General features: G+C 57.1%; 1 protein-coding gene across 1 annotated transcript; it reads left to right on the top strand.

Annotated features, from left to right (window-relative positions):
• Window positions 1-2,863: 2,863 nt before the first annotated feature.
• On the top strand, window positions 2,864-11,486 carry NUFIP2 (nuclear FMR1 interacting protein 2; the record flags this gene model as incomplete). Its single annotated transcript, XM_079545351.1, has 4 exons — window positions 2,864-3,044; window positions 4,750-6,480; window positions 11,052-11,084; window positions 11,434-11,486. The coding sequence occupies 4 exons, from the start codon at window positions 2,864-2,866 to the stop codon at window positions 11,484-11,486; spliced, it is 1,998 nt and encodes a 665-aa protein (XP_079401477.1).
• Window positions 11,487-11,837: the final 351 nt, after the last annotated feature.

The raw sequence follows: 11,837 nt of genomic DNA, 5'->3' as shown, positions 1-11,837 counted from the left end.
GCACTCTTTCTGGTTCATTTCCTCCCACTCCTTAATTTTGCTCCCAAAAAAGGCTCCTTTCAATTCTTATTCTCGTAGTCAACCACGATTGTTCTGGACCGCATCATGAACGTAAGAACTCCAATAATTACCTGCCAGGTTTGGGTTCTGCCAGGGCCAGGCATGTTTAGGTTGAAGGCCATGTGTGCAAGCACGACTATTGCAGCTTTTACATGCTAGATGCATACATACCCAACGCATATTTCTCTTTACAAAGTCCCTGCTTCAAAATAAGCAGTGTGCAATGACCAAACCAATGACCAGCACCCACGTGACTGCTGTGTTGTATAACGAGATGCAAAGTCCTTGGGATTTGTGGATTGAGCTTTTCCCTTTTATCTTCCAGAGGTCAAAGTCCACCGCCAGCAGCAGCCTGTGTGCTCTGCTCCTAAAGGAGCTCTGTGGGTTTGTGCTGCTCCCTCTGTGTTCATCCTATAAAGCAGCTCAGCCCAATATCACCTGCTGCATGTGACGTGTGGGGCAGGGAGGATCCCAAGAGCTGGGTTTTGTGGAGTCACCTTTCCCACTGTTTGCACACGCAGTAACTGGGATGCTCCTCAGTGCTGAGCCTAAAACGGGAGGTGGACACAAGAACCCCTTCCCTTTCCCTGGATGAAGAGATGTTTTCCTTTCCACGGATGAATTTTCTAATTTTAGCTTCAGCTCGCCCTGAACATTCGATGCAAATCAAATGTGGTGTCGTAAAAAGGCCTTCGAGAGGGAATTCTTCTTAGAAATTCTTCTTACAGATCATTGGAATAAGCTTTAAAGTTTAACTGCATCTTCACACGCCTTCAAAACTCCCCTCACCTCCACGAGAACTTCCTCCTGATTTCCATGGCAGCCGATTTATTCCTCGCTGCCCTCAGCTATGAATGGCGTTCTCTGCACAGCCCCGTGCTCCAGAGCTTTGGAAAATCACCTTTGGAGTTACAGAACTAGAAATGATGGCTGTGCCCAGCTGTGTGCTCACTGTTGAACGCTCAGCCACGGGAGTGGAGTTCCAAGGAAAATCTCCTTTTTCCTTTGCAGGACAGCTTACTGATGTGCCAAGCTCAGCAAGCAGCAGGGAGGAGCCTCACTGCAGGTGGAGAGGTTTGCAAGTTTCCCATAGCACACATCCCAAACTGCTGCACAATGCAGTGCTGCTTGCTGTCAGCCTGATGGGAGAACACAGCGTGCTCCAGCAGTGGGCAATGTGAGAGCAGGCGGTGAGCTGCACATCCCAAACACGCAGTGCTGGGACTCACCGTGCCCTCAGTGCATCTCTGTGCTGCGTCCCTGGCCGTGCAGCTCAGCACGGAGAGCCCTGGGCTGTGAGCTGCTGGATTTTTATGTCTGTTTTCATCTGGTTTTGCCTGCTTTGGGATGCACGCACAACTGGTGCTTCTAAGGAGAGAAACAGTTGCTTCATCTTCATGTACAGACAGCCCTCTGCCCTTTGCATTTAGATTTCTGGTGTCTCTGTGTGTGGAGATGATTTGTCCGTAATTGTTTGCTTTCTCCAGAGTCCTTTGAAGCGTCTGTCTTCAAACCAGTCCCTTATATTAAAAATAAACGCTTCCAAGCCACCAATAAAATGTGAGCTGCGATTAAAGCCTGGCTCCTTGCTTCGGGAGCCATCTCCTAAGTGATGTGAGGTCACCAAGTCAGCACAGCTGGAAGTTTTGCCTTGTGTGGGGGGGGTTAGGCAGGAGGATGACCCTGTGCTGCAGGGAGGTGTGGGGAGGGCTGTATGTGATGCAGGCTGAGGGCTGAAGGGCTCTCTGGGCACTGCAGCTTTTTCTCTTTGCTTTATTGAAATACTGAGTATTTATATGGGGGTGTTCTGTACAAGCCCTGAGAAGGTAGGACGTGGTGTTTGAGGACAGTCTGAGCACTCTGTGTACTTTTTTGGAGGATGTCACGATGGGCTTTAATTCGATCACCCTGTTTTCTTGCCTCTATTTGCTGCAGGAGGTAAAACCTCACTGAGCGCTGCCTGCATGGGGCTTTCCATCTGACCCAGCCAAAACGTGGGCTCACTTTTGGGTCTCTCCATCCCAAGCGTGTCCCTCTGGGGACTCCTCATCCCTACGCCCTGCCCCACTTCCTCACCCCAAATCCCACCGCCCTGTCGGGTGTCCACGAGGACGTGGAGGGCAGCATCGGGGGCACGGATAAAGGTTGGGATCGCTGTGCTGAGCGCAGACGAACCTCCCCAAACCCCAGGGCTCGGTAACCCAGACGGGAACGTCCCACCGTGGGCTCAGACGGCCGCAGACGTCAGCGGGCTGCGCGGGATGGAGCCGCAAAGGGAGGCGAAGGAGGGCGGCGCTGCGCACAGCCGGTCCTCGGGGTCGCTCCGGAGCGGGGTCACGCCGCGATTCCGCGACGGCAGCCGTCGGGAAGCGCCCACTCGCCCACTCTCATCGCTCCCTTCCCCGCCCCGCTCCGCTCCGCTCGCTGCCTTCTCTTCCTCGCCTTCCCCCCAAACCTCCCACGTTTCTTCGGGAATCGCCCAGAAGCGCCTCCGCTCCCATCGCACCGCTCCCCCCCCCCCCCGTCCCCCCCCCGTCCCTCCTCCTCCCTCCCGCTCCCCACAGACCCTCCCCTCTCCCGGCTCTCGGCTTCCCGTTCCGCCGCGCCGTGTCGCCGCGGGGCGTGGTGCGGGGCGGAGCCGCTCTCTGATTGCAGCGCTGCTTCTCCCAGCCCTCCCCCCCATCCCCCCCTCCTCCCCCGCGCCACCCGGAGCCGCGTCCCCGCTCCGCCGCACGGCCCAGCAGCGAGAGAGCGCCCAGCCCGGCCCGGCCCCGCTCAGCCTCTCCCCTCCCCCCCTCCCCCAATGGAGGAGCAGCCCCCCCACCACCCGCACCACCACCACCACCCGCACCACCACCATCACCACCACCCGCACCACCGCCACTTCTGCTACTACCCGCAGAGCGCCTTCCTGCCGCCGCCCGACGGCCGGGCCCAGCCCAAAGCGACGCTCCGCCACCCGGAGGGACCCAAGCGGAGAACAGGTGCGGGGCGGGGGGCGGCGGGCGGCAGCTTCGCGGGGCGGCGGGGCCTTCGTTGTCGTCGTCCTCCTCCTCCTCCTCCTTCGCCGCCGCCTCCCCCGGCCCGGCTGGAAGCTTCTCCGCCGCGCTGGGGCCGCTTCCTGTCCGCCATGTTGGAGCCGGCGCGGCTGCGGGCGGCGCGGGGCACGTGGGGCTGCGGAGCGGTGCGGGGTGCGGGGCGGGGGGGGGGGGGGGGCGAGGCGAGCCGGGGGTGCGGGGCGGGGGGGGGAGAGGAGGGGGTGCGGGGCCGCGCGGCGTGACCGCTCGTGGGGCGGCGAGAGCCGCTGCGGGGGGGGGGTGGGGGGAGCCGGGCCTGCGCCGCGCGGGGCTGCCCGCGGGGTTTGGACGCGCCCCCCTCCTCCCCACGCGCCCCGCCGCCCCGTCCGTTTTCACGCCTTTTTCTTGCTGCCCCCCCTCCCCCAAGGCCCAGTTGTTGGTTTGGGGAGAAAACGGAGGCGGCCTCGGAAATTGGAAGTTGAAAGTGCTGACACGCCGGGCCGGCCTCGCCGCGCTCTTGCCACCATCCGCAATGGGCTCGTGGCCGCAGCTCGGCGCGGGGCGATGGCGGAGCCCCGCACGCGGCCCGGCGATGCGGCTGCACGGCTGCACGTCCCCGTCCGTCCCGTCCCGTGCGATGGAGCCCCGCTGCCGTCCCGGGGCGCCGCCGGTCCCGGTGCGCTCACAGATAACCACGTGCAGCACGGCCCTTGCCGAGCCCTCCCAGCCATCCGGGCCGCGCCGTTCCTCCGAGGAGTCCCGCAAGGATTCCCGTATTCCTCAAACCTGGAGCGGTGACATCTGCCACGCATCCGAGGCTCCGGGTTGCGAAGATGAGAGCCGCTCGATCCAGCGGCATCGGCGATGACCGAAGCGTTCCTTCCCAAACTGGAGCGCAGCCCACGCTGCTCCTGGGCTGGCACGTGGCCCCTGGGCGCTGCTTTTCCCTGTGCTGGAGGTGCTGTGGGCCCTGCTGGTGCTGCAGGGGCAGAATCCCAACAGCTCCCGGCTCAGAGCAGCAGTCCCTCTTTCTTGAAGCATCCTGGGAATTTCCTCTGCGTGACCTGGAAATGGTAGCTGATGAAATCGCTCTCCAGATTGCGAGCGGCTTGTAGGGCTGCGTGTTTTCCTCTCCTTGCATCCCTGTATCCTTCTTTTTTGTTTTGTTCTGCGTGTTGAACAACGCTGCGCTGGCTTTGGGTTGTCCGTGTATCGATGATGCTCAGCTCTCCTTGTGGGGCTGCCAGCTCTGCACGTGGATGGCAATGACGTGGACTGGATAGTGATAGGACAAGGGGGAATGGTTTTAAACTGAGATAGGGGAGGTTTAGGTTAGATATGAGGAGGAAGTTTTTCACCCAGAGGGTGGTGAATCACTGGAACAGGCTGCCCAAGGAGGCTGTGGATGCCCCATCCCTGCAGGCATTCAAGGCCAGGCTGGTGTGGCTCTGGGCAGCCTGGGCTGCTGGTTGGTGACCCTGCTCATAGCAGGGGGTTGGAACCAGATGAGCACTGTGCTCCTGTGCAACCCAGGCCATTCTGTGATTCTATGGGAGATAGAGTTCTATGGTTCAGAACACCTTGAGGAAACGGGACACAGCTGTTTGCAGTCAGAAGTTGAACGCTGCACGCTCTAATCCTTGCTCTTTTGTCTCTTCTTGGTTTCTTCCAGGCTATGGAGAGCTGAATGGTAACGCAGGGGACAGAGAGGTGTCACTGAAGGCTCTGTGCTCGGAGGAGACCACCAGCCCCACGTCCAGGGTGCCCAATGGCAGCCAGCAGCTCGCAGACACGAATGTGACCCCGAAGCCACCTGCGAAGGGCAGCTCCCTGGGGAAAGCCGCGATCAAACCCAAGAACTTTGTTCAGAAAAATAGCATGGACAAAAAGAATGAGAAGCCCTACGACAGCAAACTCAGAGAAGGTCAGCCTGCAGACAAACAGGACGGGGGGTCCGTTCCCAACGGCGTGGTGAGCGGCGGTGCCGGCTACATCACCAATGGCTACGTGGGCAAAGGGGCCGACAACGATGGGAGCGGCTCCGAGAGCGGCTACACCACCCCAAAGAAACGGAAAGGCCGGCGCAACAGCGCCAAGGGCTGCGAGAGCTTGAACCTGGTGCAGGACAAAGTAATGCAACAGGAGGTCGGCACGCCGGCCCTGAAACAGGAACTGGAGAGTTTCAAACCCGATTATAGCGAGCAAAAAGGGAACCGAATTGAAAATACGAAGCCTGTTTGGAAATACGAGGCGGGGGGCGGCGGGGCGGGCCGGGGGAAGCCTGGGCTCGGTGATGTGCAGAGGAAAAATTCGGATGCCAAACCTGGGATTAGCGGCAAGAAGTTTGATGACCGGCCCAAAGGGAAGCACGCTTCGTCGGCTGCGTCTAAGGAGGACTCGTGGACCTTATTTAAACCGCCCCCGGTTTTTCCGGTGGACAATAGCAGTGCTAAAATCGTTCCCAAAATAAGTTATGCAAGCAAAGTTAAGGAAAACCTCAACAAAGCAGCTCAGACCCCATCTGCATCTTCATCGTCGTCGTCTTCGTCATCTGCCGGGGAAGCTCAGCCCCCGCCGTCCAGCCGGCTGTCCCAGGTCCCCATGTCTGCTATGAAGTCCGTCACTTCTGCCAGCTTTTCCAACGGGCCCATCCTGGCCGGGACGGATGGCACTGCGTACCCCCCGGGCGCTCAGCCCCTGCTCACCTCCGCTGCTGCTGCTGCTGCTGCTGCTGCTGTCCCTCCCACCCCCACTGATGCGGTGCCCCCGGACGTCGGCGCAGCCCCGGCGGCTGTGGAGCAGAAGAAATCCAACCTTTTTATCTACCCTTCCAATATGCAAACCGTGCTGCTGGGCACGGCTCAAGTCGATTTCCCGTCGCAGACGAATCAGCAGAACCTGGGAGACATCTTCCAGAACCAGTGGGGTTTGTCGTTCATCAACGAGCCCAGTGCCGGCCCCGAGACCGCGGCGGGGAAATCTGCCGATGGCCAGCTGATGGAAGTGACGTTTCAGGGGGAATATCCCGCCGCCTTGGTTTCGCAGTGTGCTGAGATCGTTCCCTCTGGAGCCGAGCAGCCCGCGTTCCCCAAGGCGTACGAGCTGGACAAACGGACTAACCCATCCCCAGCGCTCAGCGCCGCCCCGAAGCCTGGGACTGCTGGGGAGGGCGGCGCTGCAGCCCTGGAGTCGCATCACACCGGCGAGCTGCAAAAGGCAGACGCCGGCAGCCAAGGTGCTTTAGTGTTTCTTTCAAAAGACTATGAAGTAGAGAACCCTCTGGCCTCTCCCACGAACAATTTGTTAAGCTCCGCCAAAGAACAGGGGTACCAGAGAGGCCTAGAAAGGAAAGATAGCTGGGGTTCTTTTGACCTGAGTGCTGCTGTTAAATATCACACTAAAGGTAATGGCTTCACTCGCTACCTAAGGGCATGCTCTGTTCTCTTCTGCTGCTTTTTCCCTCTGTCAGTGCAATGCAATAACGTGATATCTCTCTTGCAGCGCTTCCGATTGTTTTGGAAAGGAGCTTTTGGTTGCCCATGCCAAATGGCAGCCGCAGCTTGGGAAGGTGACTTGAAAAGCTGCTTTGTTTGTGCTAAGAGCTGCTCATTTCTCTTTTGCGATGGGCAGTTGGTTGGGTTGGGGGTCAGCCGCTGGTCTGTTCTTCCTTTTAGTCCCTATGGACCAACCAGGTCTCCCTGGGCCCCAGGAGGAGCTGTGTGGGCTCACTGCTCTGCTGCAGCTGCCCCAGCACCAAGAGGGCTGTGTGCTCACACCTCTGCCACCTCTGCGCTTTCTCCCCAGGGCGGATGGGGCTGTGAGATCGTGGCTTTAAAGGGAGGAAGGTTGTTCCTGTGTGTCTCTTCCTCCTCACGGTGTGATTGATTTCTTGCTGTCATTTATTTATTTTTGTAGCCCCCCAGCCTCCCTCCATCCCTCACCTTTTCTCCACCCTTCTAAATGTGTTGTAGCGACAGCACGGCAAATCTCCACCTCTCGTCTCTTCTGCAAGCTGCAGATTGAATTTCCTCCCTTCCTTTGTAGGACGCATCTTTCAGATGATGTTATTGCTTTCATGGAGCCCCTTTGTAGTCCTCTCAGACTGAAGTGACAGAAGTACAGTGCGGATGCAGCAAACAGGGCAGAGCGAAGCCTGCAGGGTGGTTTCCTTTCTGCTTCACCTCTGGTCCCAGCCCCATAGGCTGGAGCTCTCACAGCTGCTGGCCTTGGCTTGGTGCTAGGGAGCCAAGGTTCCCTGCTCCAGTTCTCTTATTAAGTTTGCTGCTTTATCCACTTTGGTTTGTCTCTATTAGTCTTCCTGCACTTTCCTGTGCAGAAGCTGCCCTGTCTCTCCCCTTCTCACTCGCTGCATGAAAGACCCCACTAAAACAATAGTAACAACAGGAAAATAAAGAATACTCCCTTCCCATGTCCTCTTGAGGAGGTGTTAACTTCAAAGCTTGGCTCTGCTTATTCCTTCTGAGCACAGAGGTTAATTACATGCACTGGCAGGAGTGAATACCTAAATCACCTCTTAAAACACTGCTCTCTGCTCTCTCCTTTTCCTCTGCTCTGGCTGTTTCTGAGCAGCATTGTGTCATTAGCACAGGGCTGCTCTGGCAGCCTGAGCTCATCTTTCTCCTGCTTGGTGTCCAGGAGCTGCTGGCTTACAGAGCATGGGGTGATGAAGGTTTGAGAACACCTGCAGTGACGCCAAACGTTGCATTTTGGTGTTTGCTGAGGACTGAGTTTGGTTTTTGGGAGGATCAGCAGCTTCCCCTGCCCTGTGCTGAAGGGAAATCCCCATTCTCTCTTTGTGGCCACGGCCCTGAGGGCAGAGTTGTGCCAGCGCCTGGCAGTCACCATGTACCAAAGATTTGGCCCACAGTTGCTGAGGCTCAGCTTGCAGGCAGTTCGTTCCCACACTGTTTCCCATTCAGTTAGGGCTGCTTTCCTGAGGTCCCCTCAAGTCCCTGTGCAGGAGGAGGGAGCGGCTGCACGCACTGATTCGCACAACCTGCAGTGCCCTCCTCCCTGTTCTGGGCTGTGGGTATCTGTCCTCACTTTGTTTGCTTTGGATTTCAAGAGAAGGGCGAAATCCTCCCTCTGCAGATCGATCTGTTTGGTTTCGAGCAAAGCCTCAGTGGTTTGATCTCCAAATCTGCCCTTCCTGCAGGGTTATGGATGTGTGGGGCAAGGACGGGGTGAGCAGAGCACCTGCCCTGAGCTCCATGGGCTGCCCGTGGGGAGAGGGTGGGACTGAGGGTGTGAGAGCTGAGCTTGGCATGAGCAGCTGCAGCACTGCAGCCCAGCTGGCATCTGCGGTCAGCTCCTGCAGATCCTCATCTTGTCTTGCACATCAGCTATGGGGGGCTGCTGTGTGCCCAGGCTGCCCCCCCCCCAGGGGCACTGCAGACCCCCTGGCGCAGCAGCTGGCGCACACTCGTGTTCTGCTCTCGGATGCTTGTTGTGGTGCTTCCTCTGCTATCCTGCTCTGCGCTTCCCTTTTCCCACAGCCATCTGATCTGCCCACCCGGAGCACGCGCTCCTTCAGGGCTCTGCCCTCACTGGCAGCTCGTGCTGCTCGCTGGTGCCGTGCCCAGCGAGGTGGATGTGAGTTAGTTCCGTGCTGCTGGAGCTGCGGGCTGGCTGGAGGCAGGGCTGTGAGCTTCTGATGGGAGCCCACAAGGAGCAGTGGGAGTGATGCTGTCGCTTATGGGCTCCGTTCCCCCCTCCCCCAGGGTAGAACTGAAGCTTTGTCTCGATGTGGCGTTGTTCACATCCTCGTTTTGGGGCTGATGCAAACAGGTGGTTTGGTCCTCTCCTTCCACAGAAGGCTGCCCATGGAGGGCGGGCAAGCTCTGCTCCAGCTGCATGGCAGCAAAGCCAGCGTAAGTGGAGGAGAGAGGAAACTGCAGCTGTTTTCCTCGTGCCTTGCCCCATGTTTCTGCCTGCCCTGCTTTGATCCTGCTCACATGAAGAAGCAGGGGAGCAGCGTGCAAAATAGAGCGAGGGGCAGCGCGGAGTGACGTGCGGCGGAATGGGGAACTGGGTCAGAAGCAGCAGCAGCGCTGTGAATTCAGCAGTTCCCATCCTCTGCATCGGGGAGGGGGGGGATGAGCCTGGGTTTCCTTCCCCCTCGGTGGGAAGGGTGAGGGCTCAGTTGGTTGCTGATGTGCTGCGGGGCAGAAGCTGATGTAATTCTTCAAGGCTCTGCTTTTTCCAGTTGGCAGATCTGCTGCCCAGCGTCAGGCTGTGTGGCATCGAATGCTGAACCTTTGCTTTGTTTCCTGTGCATCCCCAAAGTTAACGGTTGCACATTGCAGGTAGTGAGAATCCAGGCGAGGATGGTCCCTCTTGGTTATTTTTAAGCTGTTCAGTTTGGGTAAGGTTGTCAGTTTGGGTGCTAGGTTTGTGACAGTGAAGAGCTTCCACCATAGCACAGCACGGGGACTTTTGTTGTAGGAGCATTCTCTCTGGTGAGGGGAATGTAGATCCAAGTGCCTGTCCAAGCAAGTTATCACGCAGACTTCTTTCCCCTCCAAGGTTATGTACCAATCCAGCTATACAGTTTATTGGCCTGGGAGGAATCTTGCTGCAGCGCTCCTGACATCAAAGCCCTCTGCAGCCCCTTTGTTCCAGGGATGGTGCCAGGGTGGCTCTGGTACCTGCAGGTGCAGGTGGGTGCTGCTGGGCTGCCTGCCCTGTGTTGGAGGTCACCTCGTTTCACCCTGGCTCACAATAGAGCTGGCTGTTGTTGGGCAAGAGGTTGAGGCTGGTGTCTCCTCCAGGCTGCAGCTTGCCAGGAAGGGAGCATGCCGCTTTGCCAGCTGGGTGTTGTTTAGGAATGGGTCAGGCCAAGCACCTCCAGCTGCTGCCGTCCAGTCCTTGGGATGTGCAGGACATTCCCACCTCCTTCAGAAGAAGATTGAAGCCTGAAAAGGGTTTGTTTCTTCCCTAGACTACAGAATTCTGATGCATTGAAGTTGGGCTCTGGTAGCACCTCGCTGTGTGTTGTTAAATAAGCAGTTCATTTTTGCGGTTCCTGATGGAGCAAAAGAGAGCAGCTCTGGCATTAAGATGCAGCAATGGGCTCTGAGTTTTTTCCCCGCTGTCCCGATGCTGCTGGGGAGCCAGAATTTGGGTGAGCTCTGCCTATGGGGAGAGCTGCAGAACTGGTGATATTTAGGACACGACGCACCCAACTTTGTGGTGAATGGGTTCAGGTGATCCTAGGGCTGGTTTGTCTCACAGCTGGGCAGCCCACAGCCCAGGCCGAGGGCTTTTCCTTCCCTCCCCGTGCTGTTGGCTCTCCCACTGCCTCGCTGTGCTCTTGTCCCCAGGCAATGTTTGATCAGTGTGTGTTCTGTGCTCCCCCTGGCAGAGGGGGAGGCCGTGGGGATCCTTCCTGCAGCTCGTGCTCCTGCTAAATGCTCTTCTTCTGCAGCGTCGTCTCCTTGACTTGAGCACCGGCTGCAGTTGGTGTCTTCATAAATATTCCGGCTCATAAATGCAGTCTGATAGCGGCTAACTGCCGTGATTTGGAATAGGTCTCTGAAGACTCATTGTGACGATTTTGTAGGGGCTGAATGCAAACGGAGCAGCTTTCTGTTGTGTCTCCATGCGAATGAGGAGAGCGTTTGCCTCCCTCGCTGTTCTGTAGGTCAACGAAGGCACGCGAGAACTTTGCGTGCAAAGAACTTGTGGGGCCGTTCCGGGTTTGTGCACCGTGGAGCAACAAATCCCAGAGCATCGCACTGAGCTGTGCGGCCTGGGGTTGGGATTTGTGGCACTGCTGGTGCTGGGTTTGGTCATCTGATGCCACAGACCAGGTAGAGCTGCGGCCGTGCCCTTTGCCGCCGGCTTCTTTGAGTCCTGCTGGCTGTGTGGGGAGGTGCTGGGCTGAGTGCTTGGGGTGGGCTCTGCTGGTGCGTAGATGTGTGCAATAACGGCCTTCTTGTTTTGTCTCTGCAGAAATGGAAGCGGTTTGGAATTTGCAGAAGCAAGGTAAGGATGTGGGAGGGAATGACGGCCGCCCCCTCCCCGCCTGCTGCTCGTGCCGCTGCCCAGCGGTGCGTTGTGCTGCTTGCTTCTCCTTGGCTTTATCCGTGTTGGGTCTCAGAGCCAGGACAGGCAGCGGTGCTGGGAGCCTAAAGAAAGCAATTCAAACGGGTCTGCTGCGTCTGTGCTGTAATCATTCTGTATTTCTGCTGTTGGGCTCAAGAATCAGCATTAGATGCTGAACCTCCCCCTGGTTCGTCTGCAAACATCTCATGGGGAGGATGCAGGAGGAGGCCCTGTGCCTCAGGTCCTGGAAGGCGCTTGTCAGAAACTGAGGGGTTTTGTTTTCTTCCAGATCCCAAAAGGATAATCACCTACGACGAAGCCATGGATCACCCGGATCAATGAAGGTAGCAAGACAAGACTGCCTGTTATAACCTTTCTGCAGCATTTGTGCTGTCCGTGGGGGACAAAAGGCTTTTATGCTCCTTCTAAATCTTCAGTGCAGCAGAGGAACCGTAATTAGAATCACAGGATAATATATACAAATATATAATATAGTTATTTAAAAATGGCGACTGAAAGTAATTAGACTTCTTAAGGAATCGGAAAGTTTTATTTCAACGAGTCTACACACGTGATTATTTAATCTCCGGTACCGAATAGAATTTTTTGGGTTTTTTTTTTTTTTTCCCCTCGTTATTTTCATTTTCGTGTTGTTTTCTGTTCAAAGAGTGAAATGCAAGCGATTAATGAACA

Source organism: Tetrao urogallus, assembly GCF_951394365.1.
Source record: "Tetrao urogallus genome assembly, chromosome: 20".
Lineage (NCBI taxonomy): Eukaryota > Metazoa > Chordata > Aves > Galliformes > Phasianidae > Tetrao > Tetrao urogallus.
This window is presented reverse-complemented; position numbering and strand designations above follow the sequence as displayed.